Raw genomic sequence first — 22,734 nt, forward strand, 5'->3', positions numbered from 1 at the left:
TTGTGTTAGTCATTCCAGGACTGTGTCCATAGATTAATCCATGCTTATATGTTCCAGCAATGGAAAATCCTGAAGTGATTGTTAGCAGCTGCAGTTCACATGATGATGAAAATCTTTACAGCTACAAAGGCCAACCTTCAATCTGTCAGGAACTGCTTTTGGAAGATCAGCTGAGAAGGAAACTTAAATTCTTCTTCATGAACCCATGTGAAAAGGTACCTTCCAACTGAGTCTCGGAGGGTTCCGAAAGTCCAAAGTTTTCTCAGAATACAGTGCTTCTGAAAAGGTAACAAGCAATGGTTACCATCCAGGTGAGGCTGGGGAACCTTGAGTGTAAATTACCTTCTGTTCTGTAAGTTGCGGTTCTGAAACATGAATCCACAAAGCTGTTGAAATTCAGAAAATGAATTCAACATTGCTGATGTAATGCATTTTCTCTTTTGAAAGGTATACATGTCCAAGTAGTTCTGAACTTTAGAAGTAGGAAAAAAATCTACATTTACTCAAATATGAATACTATGATAAGTAGGAGACTGTTCGGGTGCAGTTATCAGGTGGGAAGGAGAAGACATATCTGACACAAGGTTTTTTGTTTTTAACTTTACACTAAACTTTTTTCACGCTCTATGTGGAAACTCAGTGGCAGAGTTGGACAAATATGTAGTTCACTTAATATCACTATTGCTTTAAACAGGGCTTTGTGTGTGTGACAAAACTCATCTGTAATGAGTACCAGTCCCTTTATAGGCGTTCTCCAATTCTGATCTTCATGCGCTGACCTTCTCCACTCAGCCAAAGAAAGAAAGAGTAAATCCTCAGAACAGCCTAGTGGATATCTGCAGAGGGAGGGGGAAGTGGTAGAAATTGATGCAACCTCTTAAATGTGGACTGGCAACTTTTGTATATAACACAAACAAAAGCACACTGAGTTTAAACAACAGAGCCAAGGAAAGCTTCAGTTTTTCTGGAGCTGTCTTTTTGTAAGACAGAGCCTCTTGCTTTCTAATGATGGGTTCAAATCATACACAAATCCCATTCTAATGCTTTGTCTTCAGGAACGTTCCTTATGATTGAAGGTGCAACTTTAAGATCGCTATGTAAGGTAAATTTGTTTGGAATCTAGACATTAATACTTGTGGTTTTCATATACCTTTTAGCTAGTGTTCTTTGGGTTAAGCAACCAAATGGTGGTTGCTTTTAAAGAAGAAAACACAGTGGCTTTTAAACATCTCTTCCTGAAAGGCTATATGGACAGAATGGATGACACCTATGCAGTATACACACAAGTGGATGTCTATGATCAGATCTTCTTTGCAATAAATCAGGTAACCGGTTTATTATTGTTTATATATATATTGTTTATATATATATATATTGTTTATATATAATTGTCTGAAACAAAAATGTTTATCTCTATATATAAAAAGCTAACCGTGACTTTGTTACTCACGCCCTAACGCCGAAACGCCTGGACTGATTTCGTTCTCCAAATCTTTGATCATTTCAACGCCCCTCCCATTGGCGTGGCAGGTAAATCGGATCTTCACCGGGCTCGGCGAGGTCACACCCCGAGCCCGATAAAGGCACGTTTCCCCAATCCCCACGCATAACTCAATCAGAAGCGCCGCCGTGGTCGGTTGGAAGTGGATCGCAGCCTTCGCCTGTCTTCGTGAGAGCCGCATGGCGCCAGGTGCATCGCCTTCGCATGACACCGGCCTCGCTGCTGCCTGGGGCAAAGGGGAGTGCAGGAGGAGCTGCTCGACAACTCCCTGCCGCGAGTGGAAACACCACAGTAGCCTCTCCCTTCCTACTACCCCCCCCCCCAGCCAATGGCATGAAACTTCCCTGACCCAGCTGAGCATAAGCCACTCACATAGGCGTCGGCCCTGGGACCACACCCTCCCTGGCGCTTCCCACAGCAACCACTTTCGATCGGTCAAGTCGCCGCGTGCAAGGCCGAAAGCCAAGCGATCCCACTCCACCCAGGGAGCCCCGTACGCCTTCTTCAAGTGATCCCCCCCAAGTCACAGCGAAGCGTGTCCGGGCCCGCTAGTTTAAAATATGTATGTTGAGTTTCCACCCAACTCAGGGTCCCAAGGCAGTAAATATCAAAACACTGTTTAAAATACAAGTATATGTGTGTATATGAATAAAAAATATTTAAAGCAGTTATCCAAGATGGGCTGCAGCTAACTCACCAGCCAAGGCAGATAAAAGGTCGCCAACCTTCACGTCAACATTTTTTATGCAACAGGAGGCTTGTATCCAGCAGCACCCCCAAACTATAAAACTGCTCCTTTAGGGGAGTGCAGCCTATCCAGAACAGGAACCACCCCAATTCCTTCCCTCCACCAGTAGCACCTTCATTTTGTTGGGATTAAGATGAGATTATTTGTTAAATCAAAACCAGGCACATGGACAGCCCCATCTAAATGGCAAGGTGCCCCATCTACCGTATAAACTCGTGTATATGCCGAGGCACCTAATTTTACTACCAAAACCTGGGAAAACATATTGAATCACGTATAAGCCGAAGGTGGGAAGCCGGGAGGCAGAGGGAGCTCCTTATTTGGGCAGTGACTCCCCCTGATGTCATTGCCCAAATAAGGAGCTCCCTCCACCTCCGGGCAGGCTGGGCTTCCTCAAACCCAGGGAGGTGGAGGGAGCTTCTTATTTGGGTAATGACATCAGGGGGAGTCACTGCCCAAATAAGGAGCTCCCTCTGCCTCCCTGGGTTTGAGGAAGCCCAGCCAGCCAGGGTTCCCCTTCATCCTCCGAGGAGGGCAGCAACAAGCGGCTTGTGCAGCTGCAAGGAGGTCGTCCCGGCCACGCCCCCAGCCTCGGCAGAGGCCTGAAGAGCCGGCTGGCAAGCAGTGACTCGTGTATAAGCCGAAGCGGCATTTTTCAGCCTTAAAACAAGGCTGAAAAACTCGGCTTATACGCGAGTATATATGGCAAATGGCACTGTGCCACAGCTTTGCTGTCCCCCCCACCCTGTTCCCAAGAGGGATTTTCAACTGCATTAGGGAGCCTAATGTTGGCAGTGAGGGCACAGGGACCTTGGTGTGGCTTCCAGGACCACATTCCACCACCAGGGAGGGCAACAGAAGCCATCTGCTAGCAGATCCCCCCTCCCCCCTTTGGATGGGACTGTTAATTATACATCTACTTTAAAATGCAATTAATGGACATTCATTGAAGGAGTGTAAGTATGCAGCACTAAGGCTACAATTAGATGTGTGGGAGATCATAGCTTTTAGAAGACAAATCGTAGCTATGATTCACATCAGGTCATATGAGGAGAAGAAACTCTTCTTCCTCAGCACAATTACTCATATAGCTTCTGCCCCCTTAATCAGTCGCTGTTGTTAATAAAGGAGATAATGACATTTTAAAAAAACTTCAGAATGCTATAACAACATGAGGAAATGGGTTTCAGTTTTGGAAGCCATGCATAGGTGGAAAGGCTGAACCCACCCCTTCACTCTCTGCTTTGCCCTGCTGTAGATTGGGACTATGTGAAGATGTAATAAACTTTTAAAAGATTCTGGAAACATCCAGTCCCAGATCTCCCAGCATCTTTTCTGTTTTGACCTTAAATGGTGACTACTGAAGCCAAAGCCTGTGATAAATTAGTTCAATGCTGGACCATGGGCCCATTCACAAACCATCAGATTTGATCCAGACTAACAATTCTGCAGGCACAAGGGCTTCTACCCACTGAACACACTTTTCTTGCCTCCCTCGTCCTGCAGCACCTTCAAATACCTCCACATTTCAACATTTCAAATACCCCAGCATTTCATGTGGATGAGGGAGAACTGAGAAAATTGTCCATTATTATCTGAAGAAAATATAAAACTAAAGCAAATGGAATATCCAGTGAAGTATATGTATATTCTGACATCATAGGATAGTTTGTCCATATATCTTTGGTTGAAAGAAACCAGGGCCTGAATCTATCCAGGGAAGTTTTGAACATTTGGTCTGAAAATGTTGGTTGAATGTTAATAATTTTCTTAGATGCTCTGTTGGTGTTAATTAGTTGTTGCTATTGGCTTAGTATTTACAGCTTCGCACTATATCTGTTGGAAATCATGCATATGAGAAGAAAGGAGGGGAAGAGACAGCCATGGCAATATGCCAGTACTTCTACAAACGAGGCACCATTTGCCCTGGAAATGATACTTTTGATATTGACCCAGAAATAGAAACTGGTGAGGTTCCTAACTTATCATGTGACTGTTGAGCAGGGTAAAAGTTTTCTAGAGTATGGAAGCCCAGGAACCCCCTGATGCAGAGTGGTAAGCTGCAGTCAAAGCTGTGCTCACAACCTGAATGCGATCCCAATGGAAGTTAGTTTCAGGTAGCTGGCTCAAGGTTGCCTCAGCCTTCCATTCTTCCAAGGTTGGTAAAATGAGTACTCCACTTGTTGGGGGTAAAGTGCAGATGACTGGGGAATGCAATAGCAAACCACCCCATAAACATAGTCTGCCTTGTAAGTGCTGTGATGTTACATCGCCCCATGGGTCAGTAATGACCTGATGTTTGCACAGGGGACCATCTTTACCTGTAGGAAACTACTACTCCTAAATTTCCTGTAGAACAAGGTATGATCAGTTGCATCTGTGCAGATTCCTGAGATATTCAGGTCCTATGCATGCACAATCATTTTAATGAAAGAAAATTTGTGTTAAATGCAATAAGAGATCTTCAAGATTCTTCCTCTCCACTGCAGAGTTTCAACCCATGTAACTATTAGTCTGCTTGGGTTTTGTGACCCTGGAAATAAACTTTAATAGGGATTGAGATGGCTGCTGAGGGCAGGGGAACATTAGGAAGATCAGCAGTCCTTTCATGGTTCTCACAAGCAAGCTCCTTGTGCTGGATCCAGTCCCTTAATTCTGTAAGTAACCACCATCTTGAAAACATATGTGAAGTGTTTGACAGAAATGAAGTGGAATGCATTTTTTCAATTGTACAGTCAACTGCAACAACCTTTATAAAATAAAATAAAATAAAAAATATAAAATAAGTTCTAGAATGTTACCAGACATTTGTAATGTACAAAGCAAGAATATGATCAAAACACAAAGAAACTGTATCTAGCATTAGACATTATTTATAAAGTTCGGTCACTTGTAACAATTGTACAGTCAATTGGGAGAGCTGAGAAACTTGAAAGATCCCATCACAAATGTGTTTATGTTTGTCCAGAAAGCATGTACAGTAAAAATTATGTGTAATATAAAAATTATGGATACCTTTCCGTTCAAAGGAAATGAGCAAAACATTTTAGAACCTATTGTGATTCAAGCACAGTAGAATTGTTAAGGACATGAGAAAGACATTTCAGGGCCAGATCTGTCCCGAGGGACTGCCAGTTGCCTGCAGCAGTGGCGTGGGAGGTTAAGAGCTCGTGTATCTAATCTGGAGGAACCGGGTTTGATTCCCAGCTCTGCCGCCTGAGCTGTGGAGGCTGATCTGGGGAATTCAGATTAGCTTGTATACTCCCAAACTCGCCAGCTGGGTGACCTTGGGCTAGTCACAGCTTCTCAGAGCTCTCTCAGCCCCACCTACCTCACAGGGTGTTTGTTGTGAGGGGGGAAGGGCAAGGAGATTGTAAGCCCCTTTGAGTCTCCTACAGGAGAGAAAGGAGGGATATAAATCCAAACTCTTCTTCTTCTTCTTTTATCTAAAGGCAACTTTACCTTGCAAGAGATCAGGTAGTTTCCCATGCAATTTGTTGTCTGTGTTCTTCTTGCAGAATGTTTTTATGTGGAGCCAATGCAGCTACTGGAAAATGGGACAGTGAGGAGGAATGCTTTCAACTTTACTCTTGACTTCCATAGGTGAGATTCAGTAACAGCTGCTTATGTTCATGCACCTGGTTGGTAATGGTAGAAATAAAATGCCAAACTGTCTTCTAGACTTGTGACTGTGCAGCTCACGTTCAAATTGAAGGCCATCAATCTTCAGACGGTTCGTCACCACGAACTTCCAGATTGCTATGATTTTACCCTGACAGTAAGTAGAAGCTTGGATGAACAGTTCCCATACTATAGAGTTCCAATTGTTCTGGAGGGCCACTCTGAATGGGATTGGAATCATCAACCAGAATAACAATACCACACCTTCCAATAGAACTTCTGGCAGTCCTATGGTTGCTGCTCCTTTCCACACACAACTTCCTTGCACCTGTGGTGAGCAGTACCTTTGTGTGTCTACACTGGGCTCAGGAGTTAACTGTTGGTTACACTTAGCTTAGGGGTATCTGCAGTGGTGGGATCCAAAAATTTTAGTAACAGGTTCCCATGGTGGTGGGATTCAAACTGTGGCGTAGCGCCAATGGGACTGGGTGGGGCATGACGGGGGCGTGGCTGGGCATTCCGGGGGCGGGGCATTCCTGGGCGGGGCTGTGGCAAGGACGCAGCCGCTGCGCCGGTCCTTGGGCGGGAAACGAATGTACGCAGGCGCAGGCTGCCACGCATTCTGGTTCACCTCCTGCTAGGCTGCTTCAAGTTCTGTGCGCTACTGCTGAGAGGAGGGGCGTAACTATGGCAAAAATCACGTGGCAAAATCACCAATTAGTAACCCCCTCTTGGCACACACAAATAATTAGTAACCTACTCTTGGGAACCTGTGAGAACCTGCTGGATCCCACCTATGGGTATCTTCTAACTTTTATCATTATTATCTCAAGCATATCTGTCTATCATCTTTGGAGGCTCAGATCTGTATGTTGTCCAAATTGGACAGAACCTTTTCTGTTGTTGTTATCATTTATTTAATTTGTAGGCCACCCTTCCCCTTGTGAGCTCAGGGCAGCTTCCATCATAAAGTAGTACAATAAAATTAAGATAGCATGTAACAATCCAACTAATAATCTCTGTTTAAAAAAATATAATCCCGATGGCGGAGATATTCAGAATTTAAGATATTAAAATCCCAACAACCCAAACAGAAAGGCAGGGAAGATGGAGAAAGAGGGAGGCCAGTAGATGGTAAAAATGTTGCTGCCTCAACCATATACCTGGTGGGATGCTCCATCTCACAGGCCTTTTGTGGCACTTCAGTTATGAACACACACACACAGGTTCTGTCTCCACCATTATTCAGCTGGAGCCAAACCTGCTGAGTTTTCAGCACCAGCTTAAGGCTTTATTAATTCAGTTGAGTCTTTTTTGGGGGGTGGAGGGGGGGCAGTGTTTAACATCCTCTTTTAGTGTCCTGGATTTTATTTATTGGGTATTGCCTGTTTCTTCTTTGGTCTGTTTTAGTGCTGTCTTGAATCATGTTTGCTGGTGTTCTTAGGTTTGTTCTTGGCTTTACTGCTGCTGTTCTGTTATAAAATGACTACTAAGGCTGCTAATTTTAAATGGTCTAATTGTTTTTTTTTCAAACCACATTAAGAGCCACAGGGCTACAAGCATGGATTAAGTAAAATACACAATACACATTGAAAGTTCAGTTCACCATTTGTAAACGTTTATTACAAAAATAAAAAAATGAGCTTATGTTAGTATGTATGTAATATGATAGACAACAGTAGGCAAGACCTGTGTTCTGTCCTCAACTCCCCTCAGCTTCATGTTCTTTCCTAAGACTACCCAACTTCTGTAGTCCAAATCCACTTTTTTTGTTGACTGTTTTCCTGACATTCCTTTAATAAATGAGGTTGGGTAAGGGGTAAGGTTAGTAAATAGAGGTACAAGCACAGTAACAGTGGCCATGTGCAGGGAGACAAGTCAAAGCATTGTGTAGAATACTGAACCCCAATTCCCTTGGGGACATCTGGCTTTTGAGACTTGGAAGCATTGTACCCATTATTTTCAAGAATGACCTAGGAAGGCTATAGACTTGTTTTTAAAACCAACAAACCCTGATTGTTAAGGAGTTGCTTACATGGAAAACTCTTCCATGTAGGAACTGTGAGCTGCACATTTTGAACAAAACTTTGAAAATGTAAGTCTTTAGCAAGGGGGTAAGGGGGAATGAAGACTTTTAATAATCCAGTTTTAGTTATATGTCAGTATTGAATGCACTAACATGTTTCTGAACAAAGATAACTTTTCTGTCTGTTCTGTCCCCCCCCCCCCCCCCCCCCCCGGTAGATAGTGTTTGATAACAAAGCACATAGTGGAGGAATTAAAATAAGCCTGGACAATGATATTGCAATCAAGGAATGTAAAGAATGGCATGTTTCTGGATCAAGTAAGTACCAATTTGACTTCACATATATTTATTGTTGCTCCGTACCTATCTTCTTAGCTAGAAAGCAAGCTAGAGAAATTTGTCCACTCTTTACACAAACTGCTTGAATAATATGTGTATATTATACAGGGCACTAGGAATTAGCTACTACTTTCCACTTGTTGGCAAATGCAGTCTATCTCCTACAGCTCAATCCAGATGGAGGGAAATGCCACAGCAGCCAAGGACAGTGCAGTAAAGTGCAGTGCTACACTACCTCCCAAGGGGCTTTGGGTGGAACAGAAAGGAGGGAAATTTAAAAACCTGCCCACTGTCTAAATAACCCCATAACCTAAACGGGCTTATTCCACACTTTTTGTGGCATTATTCTGTGGCGGTGTTTCCAGACTGGAAGGACAGTGGAAACTAAATCAATTCTTCCCTCAGGAACACTGCCCGCCCCCGCCAGCATCCACTCAGACACTGACGCAGCTCCCTGGAGTGGTCCACTTCCAGGTTTAGCCGCTGTGGAGCTGTACAGTGCCCACATGCTAGCAGCTTTGCTCTTCCTCTGCCGGTCCCAGAAGCCGATTCAGCCCTGCACTGCCAGATTGGGCTGTTAGTAATATATGAAACTGCTGTTATAGTGAAACTGCTGTTATAGTGAAAATGCTACGTAGCCTATTGGCACTTGATATTTGTGACTTTAGAAAAGGGATGCTAGAAATAGCCTTGTTCTGGGAACAGAAATCTGGCAAAGGCTATGAGTGAGAGTAGTGTGAAATAGTTAAATGTTATAATGGAAATGAAATGATATAGCAAAACTACTTAATTTTTACACTAGATAGTTTTACTGATCTTTGTAAATGCTGATGTTTTTATATACGCAGAGAGACTGTGAAAGATACAAGAATGACCCCTACGTCCCCCATATATATATTTATATGAAACAGCTACAACCCGCTGTTCCCTTTGTAGGAGTTTTAATAGCGGGACGCCATCTTTATTTTAATTGATACAGAAATTGGATGCTGCTTTTAAATTGTTTTAATATTTATTGTTTTATCACTGTTGTAGACCGCCCTGAGCCCTTCGGGGGAGGGTGGTATAAAAGTAGAATAAAAATAAATAAAATAAATGATACTATGGGTGGAAAAATAAACAGCCAGGGTCATGAGAAGTATAGGGTGAAATGAAATAATTAAAAAGTCAGATGTAATTGGAAAAGTGCAGCAATAGCAACAGGTCATTTCTATAGTTTTGGTTAGATATTCAACACTGGCAGAGGCTATAGAGTCTGATACCATCTGTGTTGCCCATTATCTGAATCAACTTCCTAACCATAAACTCAGATGGTCATTCTCAAGAGCAAGATACAATTCCTTTCCATCGTCTTTACTTCAAGGCCGGTTCTTAAATATCCCTTGGCATGATCGACACTGTTCTTTCTGTCCCACTTACACTGACTCCCTTGAACATATCTTGCTCGCCTGCCTCAAGTATAACAGTTGTAGTCCGGACTTCTCTGCCTTAACCTTGGTGGGATTCTTAATTGGATTCTCAGATCTTCCTATCAATGCAAAGATAATTTTCCTGCTCAACAATCTCAAGGCTGAAATAGCGGAAATCATAGCCAAATTTTTGCTGCGTGTTTTAAACTAGGTTCCCTTGGCTGCTGACCATATTACTTTTACTGTTCCCTATTGGATTTACTCCTTACTCTCCCTGTATTGTATATGCCTAATAAAGGTCTCTGAAAAAAAAGAGAGTCTGATACCAAGATAGTTAACAGCTGTAATGACTAAGAAACGTTCTGTTCTTGTTCAGCCCCTCAGGAGGAGAGTGACCAAATCTCTTGATCAGTTTTAGTTCCTCATTTCGTATGGGAGTCTCCTTTTGAAGTTGTTTTTGCTGAAGAATGCTGACTGTTAGATCAGTAGGTTAGCTTTGCTTGGCCATACCAATCTGTGGTGTAATCTCTAGTATCACTGAGCACTGCAATCTCCCTACCGTTGTGGTCTACTCTCCTGTAAAGGAAGAAGACTTCTTCCTTGTTAGCTCCATTTTTCAGGGCTACTTCATAAACAGCATTTTGCCTACACAAATGGAAGTACGCACTTTGGTCCCATGGGCCAGTTGATTTCAGTAATCTTGCTTTTGCTAAGTAGGTATAGTATGCTGCTTTTGTACACTACCTTGAGGTCCAAGAGAAAACAAAGGCAGAATGTAAATGTAATAAATGAGTGCATGTGGGAGTAAGGAAGCAAGATTTATTTTAAAAACACATTAATCATGATATGTATGTTTTTCTTTCTTAGTACAGAAGAATACTCACTACATGATGATCTTTGATGCTTTTGTCATATTAACATGTTCAGCATCACTGATTCTTTGTACACGGTCTGTGATTAAAGGAATTCATCTGCAGAGGGTAAGTTAAGCTTGACACATTTTCCTAATACAGTCTTTCACCAGCTCTCAGTCACAATTTCTCTTCATTCTCTCACCCTAATTCTTTAGGAATTCGTATCTTTTTCCTTGAATCATTATAAGAAAGAAGTATCTTTCAGTGATCAGATGGAATTTGTCAATGGATGGTATATCATGATCATTGTTAGTGATGTCCTAACTATAATTGGTTCTACGCTGAAGATGGAAATACAGGCAAAAGTAAGATGCTTACATAGACAATAGTTTTTTGAACCCTTCTTACTTAAACTCCTCATAGAGTTCTCTTTTACATATATAAAATAGTATACATATGTATACAGGACCCTGAATCCGCTAGTACTGAGGTAGTGTCTACTATAAATGTTTGGCTAAAATCCATCAGGTACTAATCCCAATCAGAGCCTCATATGTAGCTTCAGAATTTATAGATTCTCCATTTCCAATTACCACTTATCGTGTGGAGACCCTTATTAAATGGAGATGCTTACCCAGCAAAAGCGTCAGCCATTGCCTGATAAAGGTGCTACACTTGTCAGTTTTAAAAGTTAAAGGATGGAATTTCTTGATTAGTTTGCTTTTAAAGCATTCTATATGTTGATCAAATGCCCTGATTGTGACTAGTCTAAAATGTCATTGCGACAGACCCTGCTTTAGTTCTTTCGTTCTGGAACACCTTCCTCACCTTAGTATAGCTGATATCTGCACAGATGACTACTGAAACCTCGCCGAGTTTTGCTATACAGTTGGGTCTGTGACCAGAAAAGGATCTAGAGAAGGCCAATAGACTTTACATTTCACTTTTTTTCTTTTTTTTCTTTCTATGAAATAGAGTCTAACAAGCTATGATGTCTGCAGTATCCTATTGGGCACCTCTACCATGCTTGTGTGGCTTGGAGTGATTCGCTACCTAGGTTTCTTTCAGAAGTATAATGTAAGGATCTTTTTTGGTCCCCATGCCATTAGAATTTAACTTGCTGCCTATCTGTACTGAATGCCTGGATGAAGTCTAACAGAGTTGGGGGTGGTTTCTCTTTGTTTTTACAGCTGCTTATTTTGACCCTACGTGCAGCATTACCCAATGTCATTCGATTCTGCTGTTGTGCTGCTATGATTTATCTGGGCTACTGTTTTTGTGGCTGGATTGTGCTTGGTCCATATCATGTTAAGGTACCATATTCTAATTTCTATAACCTTGCATAGAAATTATCTGAACTCGTTTTGGAAGTATAACAATTGTGGTCCCAAGAGCAAGTGTAATGCCATAGTGGAAATAAGGGTGAGAAGATGGATGCAACAATATAAGGAATGGATTGAAAAAGTCACAGCTTTTATTGATCATAGCAGATGCCACATAAGTGAGGCTTAGGGCACGGATCCATGCATTGGGGGGCTACCCTGTTAGCCAGTGAAATGCACTCCCAATCTGAGTGTGCGGGGAAAATCCAGAGTGGTAAGCCAGTGGTTCCACATGGACACAGGCCTATAAGTATTACTCTCATTACCTGGGTGAGGAGCCATGCAACAGACCCTAAGCTGGGATCTGCAGTAGGACTTGGCATCCATGACCTAATATAGAGGTTCCCAAAATGGGATCTGGCCCAATGCCAAAACGGCCTATATCTGGGACAGATAAAACATAATGTAAAGCTATGGACACAGGTCCTTTGCACTGTCAACAAAGCCAAATGCCAGGCAGAGGAAGCCTTAAAAACAGGAGGGGTGGGCAGAACACAAGTGCATTTATATCATGGCCCAGCCCCCAGCCCCACCTCAGAAGACTGCTCCACCCATGCAGAGCCATGATAGCCTGCCACAGGGGGAGAGCTGGCCTGGCCCTGGCCAGCATGCAGTCAGGTGAGGATGCTCGCTGCACCCTGCAGCTGCAAAAGCAGCCACAGATAAGTCTGTTGCTGCAATTTTGTTCTATTAAAATACCTAAGGTGGTGAGATATATAGAAATAAGCATTCTACCATAATATCTATTGGGGCTGATAATACTTGTCCAGTCATGTGGACAGCATCAGAGAGAAATACTTCTGAACAATTGTGTGGAAATAATTACCACTAAACATCTAGTCCTAAAAACATTCCCACTGATATTAACTGTACTTCTGTTACTTCTTAGGCCTGCAGAAAAGGTGCAAAATATCTTATTGTGTACAGATGTCAAAGTCTGTTAAACTGTTCATTTACAGGTGGAAAAAACAAGTTTCCACTGTATGCAAACAGTGGTTTGAAAATGACTGGATAACGACTGTTGACAATTCAGAAGCTCTATGCTGGAGTTGGGGTCACCTTGTGTGTAGTTAATTTCAGAGTTCTGTTGATGGCTTGAAACACCAACTAGTTCCCATTACATCTAACAAAATCAGAATAAATAATTCAAAATAAAAGCAGAAAAACTTATGCATAATAAATATTTGCTAGATTGCATAGTGCATACAGATTATGGAGCTGGCGTAGTAAATAAATGGTCAGACCAGGGTAATCTAGATTTAAATTCCTCAGTTGTAATCACTGTGACTGGCTGCAGGTTAAACCATGTCTCAGCCTAACCAATCCCAAAGGGCTGTTGGAAGGATAAAGGAGACCTAGCCATTAATCCATACATGTGGTCTTGAATTCCGAAGGGGAAAGATGAAATTGAAATAATATTTGAAACATAAAATTTTAAAGTCCAGAATTCTCACAATTCTGACCTTAATTGTTTTTGTCCAAATATCCTAGTACCAAAGAGTCAGTGCCCACACCCTGGGAAAAAAATCAGCTTGTATTAGTCACTGACATTGTGTTTGTATTACAAAGTTGTGATTTTTTTGTGTTTGGCTCTCTTTTTCTAGTTCCGTTCCTTGAACATGGTTTCTGAATGTCTCTTCTCTTTAATAAATGGAGACGACATGTTTGCTACATTTGAAAAAATGCAACAGAAAAGCTATTTGGTTTGGTTATTCAGCCGGATCTACCTCTACTCTTTCATCAGTTTATTTATCTACATGGTGCTGAGTCTTTTCATTGCTCTTATTACTGATACATATGAAACCGTTAAGGTATGCTTAAGGGTTTTTTTCAGAGAGGGATATGGAACTAGTGCTTTTTAAAATAACTTTGTGTCGGATTCTCTGATACAAGAATCCTGTATTTTTTTCCCTCCAGATAGTTCTGGTCACCTGTGTACAATGTTAATAAGTGCAAATAGAATCTAAAAATCTTTCTTTGGAGTTCTCATTTCTTGAATTTGATATGCCATGACTTGTATTCTTATTTCCAAGTATTAAATAAGTTCTACTGTAATCAGGAAGTGATTTTAAAGAAATAATGTTCTCATTCAAAAAAAAACTATCAGATATGGGTAATTCCTGCAGCTCCCTCTCACTATATGGGTTTTTTTGCTTATCAACAGACCTCACATGCAGGAGCAGCAGCTGCATGACTTGGGCAAGGCTGAGTTAATGAACATATATAAAACATGTATATCCAGACAATCATCTGACAACAGATATCTACTGTGTTGCTTGCAGTGGAATGCAAAACCTGATTTATTCATGTGGTTCCTAGACCTGGTTAATGATATGTGCATGGAAGCCTGATTCCATAAGTGGATCCTTCATTGGAATGGAGTGCTTGACTTCCCGTGAAGCTAGTACTGCAGATGGCAGCAGCAGTCCTGCTGTTTGAACTGGAAGACCTTGCTTGTTTAGAGAGTCTCTCAATTGAGAGTGAGGGGTCAGGAAAAGACAGGGTGCATGTTCTTCAGTGCCAGTGACTCTGAAAAGTATGGTATTTAAAGTAATTTGTTAGGAAATTTGGCTGACAAAATGCATATCTGACAACATACTGGAACCCCCGTTGCTTCTCACATCAAAGCAGGGAAGTAGAATCAAATAGAAAACTCCTTTCTTCCTTTCAGTCTGATTGTGGTAACTGTGGGCTTGACTTTGCTTTCTACAGTAGCCTGAGGGTGTTCATGCATAGACAGTCTCTAATCTAATCTAAAAAGATAATTTTGGTGAGAAGCAGGGGTCATTTTAAAAACACTTACTATTTATCTGTATGTCTTTTGGACACATAACCCTTCCACTATGCAGGAATCCACTCCCTCTTCTTTACCTGCTTTATCTAGTATGTTTGCTTGCAGTAATTCTCCCTTTGGGGAGTGATGCTGATCAGCAGCTGTTGGAACTGAAATTTATTTTATCTGTTGCAGTAGTGTTCCGTCTAAATGCATTGACTCTAATAACAGTGCCATTTTTCAGCATTACCAGCAAGAAGGCTTTCCAGAAACAGAACTCCATGCATTTATAGCACAGTGCAAAGATCTACCAAACTCTGGAAGGTACCGATTAGAAGAAGAGAGTCCTGTAACAATTTTCTGTTGTTGTAAAAGGTTAGTGACTAAGGGAGTGCCTAAACCAGCTTCTGAATGTTTGATCTATTTCGGGAAATATTTCCTGTGTAATTTGATGTAAACAGTATCCCATCTTGATTTTTCACTCCATCTTCCAGTTCTGAATAGTATATTTAGTACACAGGCAACACCTTATTTTCCTGTCTTTTCCTCTTGTGCTTTTATGGGGCTTTAAATTTTTGTTAACATCCTTTTGTGCCTGCCTATGTTCCCCAAAAAGACCCATCTGCAGCTGTACTCTCCCTCTGAATACAACTATTTTCCCAGTCTTTATAAGGTTTCAGAGTTTTCCCTTTCTCACTTTGCAACTCTCGTTCATTCCAGTGGTGTTAACAGAGACAGAGGTGAAATACTATGGTCCGTTCTGCACGGACCATTTTGACTGGTGTGGGGCCAGTAAAAACACATTGTGGGGGAAAAGATTGCACAGCTGCCGCTACTGCAGCATTTTCTCTCCACAATGGCGTTTTCTCGACTCTCTCATTGAGCAAGTCTTTTTGAAAACGCTGGCTTCCATCCGGTGTTGAGTGAATGGCATTGTGTGGAAGCCAGCATTTTCCCTGTGCCGCTCCCAGTGCCTTTCTACCTCCTGCTGGCTCCAGTCGCTCTGTGGAGGCCAGGAGACATGCCTCCTGGCCTCCGACCCCAGAGGTGTCACTATGGCCACAGGGGCATATCCCCTGGCCTCCAGTGACGGAAGCCAGAAGGAGGTAAAAAGGCACCAGGAATGGCGCGGCCCATGCAAGGGTGCACCGCCGACTGCTGGGCCAGCAGGACCGGTGCATCGGCATAGCACCCCTGCTCGCATGACCCGTGTGTAAAGGGCCTATGTAGTGTATTAGGTCTTCTGAATTGTCCTCTGTAAAAGACATGAGGAAGAACCACTTAGTTGAAATGTGTGGTCTACAAAAGAAAAACAGTTCTGGTTAAGCAATAATTCATAATTTTACTCATAATTTTGGGTTGTATGAACACAATATTAATGTAAAACATGTCAAAAACATATCAAACTAGTTGGTTCCTGTTTTTTGATGTTACACTAAGCAGAAATTTAAAGGAAATGGAGAAATTCACCTCGTTTGGTGAGATTAAAATCACTCTTATATTCCAAAGAGGATAAAAAGAACATTACAAAAAGGAGACTCCTTCATTCTTCATAAACAGAATGTAATACACAAAGACTCATTAGGCATGTGGTATGGGATGCAAAAACAACAACAGAACATTACTCATTGCAACAGGTATGGGTTCACACTATAACCTCATAAGGTGTCTTTTATGCAGATAGCAACATGTTGGTAGAACTCTAAATGTGACTCTTATTCCTCAGAATCCTGTATATAGAATTTATTTAGCCCTTCATCAAAATGATTTGTTTTGGTTGTATCGAAGCCAATAATTTCTTAAACCCATAACCTGTGTGTTCGAAAAAAAATTCGGTCTTCTTTGATATAGCATACTTTTTTCATTTTTCAGGTCTTAAAGATATTGACAAGAATATTTGGGAGCTCCTGGATTATTCATCGCAAATTTCTGTACATAAGGCACAAAACTCCACTATTTAATGTTCTTGTAACATTTAAATAGTAAACTTTTAGTCTCTGTGTATAACCCTTGTTGATAACTCTGAGTTCCAGTTTCCTTATTACATTTGCTAGAATTAAAGAGGAATACAATGGAAAACTGCCTGTGTTATTGCATGCTAGTCTTATGATCTTAGCGTAACAGGCATAATGTTTGGATGACTGTGCACTAAATGTTTTACATACATTGCTTTTCCAGAGATGCTTTCTTCCTTTCAGTTCTCTGTGCATATATCTATACCAGCTGTAAAGGCTAGTATAGCTGGATGTTCAAATTATCCCACTATCATTCAGCTAACAAAGCTGGTGATGCTGAATAGTGCTTTGACCAGAATCAACACACATTGGATCAGGTATTCTGTTTTTAACATCCACCATTGCAGTCCAGTCAACAAGAAGAAAATGGAGTGAGAGAGATTCACAGTAAATAGAATGTCTCTTTTTTCTTTCAAATACAGTATAAGACACAGCTATTTGTATTTCTGTCCATATTAGACAGGTTCAGACTGTTCGCAATAATTAGAGGAAGGAACAGCACATAGAACTAATCAAACACATTCCTAACATTTTTGTGCAATTTGTGTTTTAAAGCTGCTGAATAGTGGCCCAAAACCTTGATGTCAGAGCAGATTTTTATGGATGCCTTATTTGCTATCCTCTTATCTACTTGGAAAGCAGATGTGAAAAAAGGAAATCTGTTTTTAGATTTTTTTAAAACTTCAAATGTAAAAGCTGTAATCATGGCAGGGTACTGAATGAACAGCAAGGTATTTTTATGTACTGTGTACAAGCTTTGAAAACACTATGTACTGTTCACTTTTTGTAGGAAGATGCTGTAGTGGATATTGTATTAAACTTTGAAGTTAATTAACACTGACGTGAAGAGTAAAATTCAATCAGTACTTCCTTGTTTTAGCTTCTCGGATATCTGGAAAGGATTTAATATTGATGTGTGGCTGAAATGTGTATGCTTGGATTTGTTTGGAGCCATAGAAATCTTCAATATGAATGAAAGCGTAATTCCAAAAGCTGTAGATTAGTAAGATAACAAAAAGATATCTAGTTTCAGCTTAAGATTTGGGCCCCTCATTATACTTCAAGTGTTGAGAATTGTGGTAGAACAGGCCTGCTTTGACATACAGGCTCTATTCGACCCAGTCCTCTCCCTGGGGTTTCCAGCTCCTCCTGGAGGGGCTTCTCTCTCTCAGGTAACTGTTGCCACCACCTGACCTTCATAGGAATTTCCTAATGGGGAAGGTCAGCCCCCCCCCCCCAAGCTTCCTTTCCAACACCAAGGCTTGCCTCTGTGCCTCCTGCTTCCCCACTCCTGGGGTACCACAGAAATGGTTTACAGCCTGGTGCCTCTGGAGGAATAACTGCTTGCCAACTGTTAGCCTTCCCCCATCCTGACACTGCCTTTGTAAAACGACATGTCCAAGACAGTGGAGATCTAGATCGTACAGAGAACTGCTTCTAGCATCCAACATTAAAAAGTACTTATTAAAAAGAAATGGTTAACAAGTATATGTTTAGCACAGCTCCAGATCAAGCAAAGGGTTCAAAAGAAATTCTAAACAATTAAACAGTAAGGAATTGAATGTTGCAACAACAAACCCTCAACTGCTCCCTAATTGGTGGGCAACATTAAATTCTCCCTGGCTGCAGAGCAGTGACACATTCTGCAGGCCCCCAGAAGCCCTCCCGCCTCCCTCAACAGCTAGCCCAGGCTGCGGAACAGCTGCTTTACAGCCCAGCAAAGCCCGTCCGCCTGTCTTCCACACCTAGCACCACTCCGACCCACAGATCAGCTGCTTTGCAGGCCCAGCAAAGCCCTCCTGCCTTCCCCTCAACCCCAACCATTCCAATTCCATTCTCACCCCACCCTAAACTACACCTTCCCAGCCCAATCTTCACCTTTCTACCCTCCCCTACTCTAGCCTCACCTTGCTACCCTTCCCCCAGCCCAATACTAACCTTTCAACCTCCCCCACACTAATACTCTCCTTCCAGCCCTCCCCCCACCCCTAGCCATACCTTCCAATAATCCCCCACCCAAGCCTTACCTTTCCACCCATTCCCACCCCACTCCACCCCTCATATTTCCACCCTCCCCCCACTTCTAGCCACACCTTCCAACCCTACTCCTACCCCAGGTCTCACCTCTCCACCCTCCAGCAACCCCAAGCCTCACCTTGCCACACTCCCCTCACCCCAAGCCACTTCTTTCCACCCTCCCCCTATCCTTGCCTTCCCACCTACCCCAAGCCACACCTCTACAACCTCTCCCACCACCAAGACTGAGAACCAGGTAAGTGGCAAGCATGGTACTGGGAGCAGAGGATGGTGCCTGCTACAGCTCCAGTAAAATCCATTGCCAGGGAGATGCTTCATCATTTCCCTTTTCTAGGGCCCATTGCATCTCCCCTGAAATGGGCTTCACTGTTAGTGAGACATAAATGTAATTCCTCTGTCTTTTCCTCTTTACATAAACTATCAGTTGTTAGAATAGGATAGGCTTGGATGTTTATTATATTAAAAGACCTATTTAATAGGGAAGAGCAATGACTTATTCTAAGCCTGGTACTGGTAGGGTTAGACTCTGTGATGTGTAGGAGGAGACCAGCAACAATTTCAAAATTGTTTGGGTTAACATAGGCATGCTCAGGAGACCACATAGTCAAACAATCAAAGTGGTTCATTCTGTAAAATATAATTAACTCCCCCATGTAGATAAAAAAATATTTAAAACACTAAGGATTATGTTTCTTAAAATTTGTATGAACCTTATGTTTGCAAATATATATATAATTTACCAAATGAAAGTTAAAATCCTCCTCCTGTGATTCCAGCACAGTTAATAAACCTTGCATTAAAAAAGCACAAAAAAGGAAACGGAGCTGCTGGGGCAGTGGACTGCTGATTGGGCAAGCTAGGGGTGGGAGAGAAAATAGGTGATAAGGCAGATGGGGGAAAGCTGGGCACTTGAAGAGGAAGCAGGGGCCCCCTTTCTGTTGTAGTTAGAAAGAATGTGAACATAGAACCATAAAAATATTAAAATTGGAGAACTACTTTGGCAAATGCCTTTCTTCCCACCTAGGCTTGGAATGTAAACCTCCAAATTTACACATTCTGAAAGACCTTTTTCAGGTGATTTTAAAGCATCTAAAATAGTTGCATCTGCTGTCTTTTAAGCCAACTGAGTATTGGGATATCCCCAGTCACACCTAGGCAGTAGTTAACAAGGCATCGGCAAAGAAGAAGAGAAAGAGCAACCTATTCCAGATTTAACTTCTCTGTAATCTTGTTAAATCTAACAAGATTTAAATCTAGCAAGATTATACCTCAATATCCCTGGGCCACTTAAAATGGCAGATATTAAACCGATACTATGGGCCACCACATAGTAATGCTAAAGTGTTTTAGTTGTAATGCTAAAGTGTTTTAGTTGGGAATTAAATGTGAGAGAAGCAATCTAAAGTTAAATGTGAACATTAGGTAAGACTGCAAGATTCTAAAATGGGATTTAAGGACTCCCCACGGTGTGAAGTGGTAAGCTACAGTACTGCAGCTGAAACACTGTTCACAGTCTGAGTTTGATCCCAAAAGAACTGAGTTTTAGGTAGCTGACTCAAGGTTACTCAGCCTTCCATCCTTTTGAGTCCCTGGTTAATGTAAATGGCCCCCCTTTCATTGTCATTTTGAGGGCAGTTTGGTACATTTTTCTCTTTCTGCCTTTGGTTCTTCCACATCTGCTTGGCTTTGTTTTTTAAATATATTTAATTTTGATTTTAAATGCAATGATGGACATTTTGTAGATCTCTTTTTGCAGAAAATGAATCCTGAGGCACAGAGTGTTAAGGTGCAGTACTGCAGTCAAAGTTCTGCTCAAAACCTGAGTTTGATTCCAATGGAAATTGGTTTCAGGTAGCTGCTCAAGGTTGACTCAGCCTTCCATCCTTTTGAGGTCAGCAAAAAAGGTACTCAGCTTGCTGGGGATAAAGTGTAGATGACTGGGGAAGCCAATAGCAAAACACCCCATAAACATAGTCTGCCTAGTAAACATAATGATGTGACATCACCCATGGGCCAGTAATGACCCAGTGCTTGTTTTACCTTTTAAGATGGGATTTGGGTATTTAGGAATCGGCCCAAGTAAACACAGATACATTGAATTATACTGTAACATCTTCTGTATCCATTTGGCTCACTTTCTGTTACATTCTAATGTGTAGTAGTACCACTGTCTTCATGACATGTGTATAAGGTGTGACACAGCATTTGGGCATGCCCACTGCTTGAATGGCTGAAGCATCACAAAAGGCTTACATGAACAGACTGGCTACACATTTACTGTTCCTGTTGTCTCAAATACAGTTATACTGATGTTTACAGTTCATATTAAACGGTGCCTCATCCATGTGGCAAGAAAAGAGTCACAAAACAGCAGGCACTGCTCTTGGTAAACGTTGGTCTGTCTGCGACAATTAAGGCCTCTTTTGCAGTGGCCTATAGGTAGGAGTTATTTGGGAAAATTTTCTGGTACAGTCCAAGCTGTTATGGAAGTGCAAGTGTTAAGTGTAAGAGGCTTTTATTTGCTTAGCTTCAACTGTAATTTGCTCTAGGGATTGCCAGGCCTACATAATTAAGAGAACAATGATTGTGGGTGTGTGCAGAGTTCAATTTTGTCATCACTAGGTAAGCACAGCAAGCATCAGTGACAGGGCCTTCAGGACTAACTCCTAGGAAAGCTTAAATTCCAGCATCTCTCATTCTGTAAATTAAGCATGGCTAAGATTATCACATTTATCAGAGAGTCCTTGTGTCTTTAACATCTATTACATAGTTATGCAACAGATATGATTTTTCCTACCATAGAGATACGGTGGGATGGAGAGTGCTACTGGATTAATTCTGCTTGCCATGCAACTGTTAGACACCATGCCACTACTAGATTATCACTTGGGAGTGCTGTCATTCAGACGGCATAGCAGCATCAGACCAAAACGCTGTCAGTTTTACATCTGGTTTCTGATTTAAAGCTACAGGCAAACTCTTGCACTGGACATACCAGGATGTACTTCTGCATAATAACCTCGAATTCTGTAATGGTACCTGAGAGTAAGCCTAATGGCACTCAATGAGCCAGGGTGGTGTAGAGGTTAGACTGCTGGATTAGAATATGGAGACTCAGAACAGAACCTCTCTGGGCTGTTCAGAAGGTGAAACAGAAGAGAACAAGAGGGGGGAAAGGTAGACTAAAAAAGTAAATAAGACTAGAAAGCCAAAGGTGCAAAATAATTTCATCCAAACAGTAGTGTGGTGTCTCTCCAAAGAGAGCCAGCGTGGTGTAGTGGTTAAGAGCAGGAGGATTCTAATTTGGAGAACAAGGTTTGATTCCCCACTCCTCCATGTGAGTGGCAGAGGCTTATCTGGTGAACCAGATGTGTTTCCGCACTCCTACATTCCTGCTGGGCGACCTTGGGCTAGTCACCATTCATTCTGAACTCACTCAGCCCCACCTACCTCACAAAGTTTCTGTTGTGGGGAGAGGAAGGGAAAGGAGCTTGTAAGCCACCTTGAGTCTCCTTATAGGAGAGAAAGATGGGCTTTAAATCCAAACTCTTCTTCTTCTTCAAAGCCTAGTAAGAGCTTATTAAATAAACTAGACTGTAAACATGCAGGAATAAAATATCAATCTTCAAAATGCCGCTGTTTAATCCTCTGTGACTGGATAGCAAAGAGCCGTATGCCGTCAGCGCGGGCAGCTGAGCCGTTTGTATATATTTCCTACGAAATTGGTCCTATTCCACGCTGGAAAAGCAGGCACACACTTGCAGAATGCGCAACAGGACGTTCCGACCCAGCCGGGAAAACAGGAGGCAGCAAGAAGACCCTTACCCCCTGCGCCTTTAAAAACAACGGAGCGCCTCGTTGCCGCTCGAACGGCCTTAAGAGGAGCAAAGCGCGCGCGGAATATCCACAGAATCCGCGTGAGAAGCGTAGCCGCTCGCCTCGACGGCAGGCAGCACGTCGGCCTGAGCTCCACGTGATAGTGGCGCCGGCTTCCGCGGAACCCTTTCCTGGCCGAGCTCTCCATGAGTC

The 22,734-nt window shown here is 42.1% G+C and overlaps 1 protein-coding gene across 1 annotated transcript; it reads left to right on the forward strand.

Annotated features, from left to right (window-relative positions):
• The first annotated feature begins 265 nt into the window (after positions 1-265).
• Positions 266-17,503, forward strand: MCOLN3 (mucolipin TRP cation channel 3). Its single transcript, XM_048498367.1, has 13 exons — positions 266-311; positions 1,158-1,325; positions 4,064-4,217; positions 5,768-5,852; positions 5,931-6,027; positions 8,115-8,214; positions 10,512-10,624; positions 10,714-10,863; positions 11,474-11,575; positions 11,689-11,811; positions 13,485-13,691; positions 14,898-15,028; positions 16,526-17,503. The coding sequence occupies exons 1-13, from the start codon at positions 297-299 to the stop codon at positions 16,530-16,532; spliced, it is 1,452 nt and encodes a 483-aa protein (XP_048354324.1). The 5' UTR covers positions 266-296; the 3' UTR covers positions 16,533-17,503.
• Positions 17,504-22,734: the final 5,231 nt, after the last annotated feature.

This window comes from Sphaerodactylus townsendi, linkage group LG05 (assembly GCF_021028975.2).
Source record: "Sphaerodactylus townsendi isolate TG3544 linkage group LG05, MPM_Stown_v2.3, whole genome shotgun sequence".
NCBI lineage: Eukaryota > Metazoa > Chordata > Lepidosauria > Squamata > Sphaerodactylidae > Sphaerodactylus > Sphaerodactylus townsendi.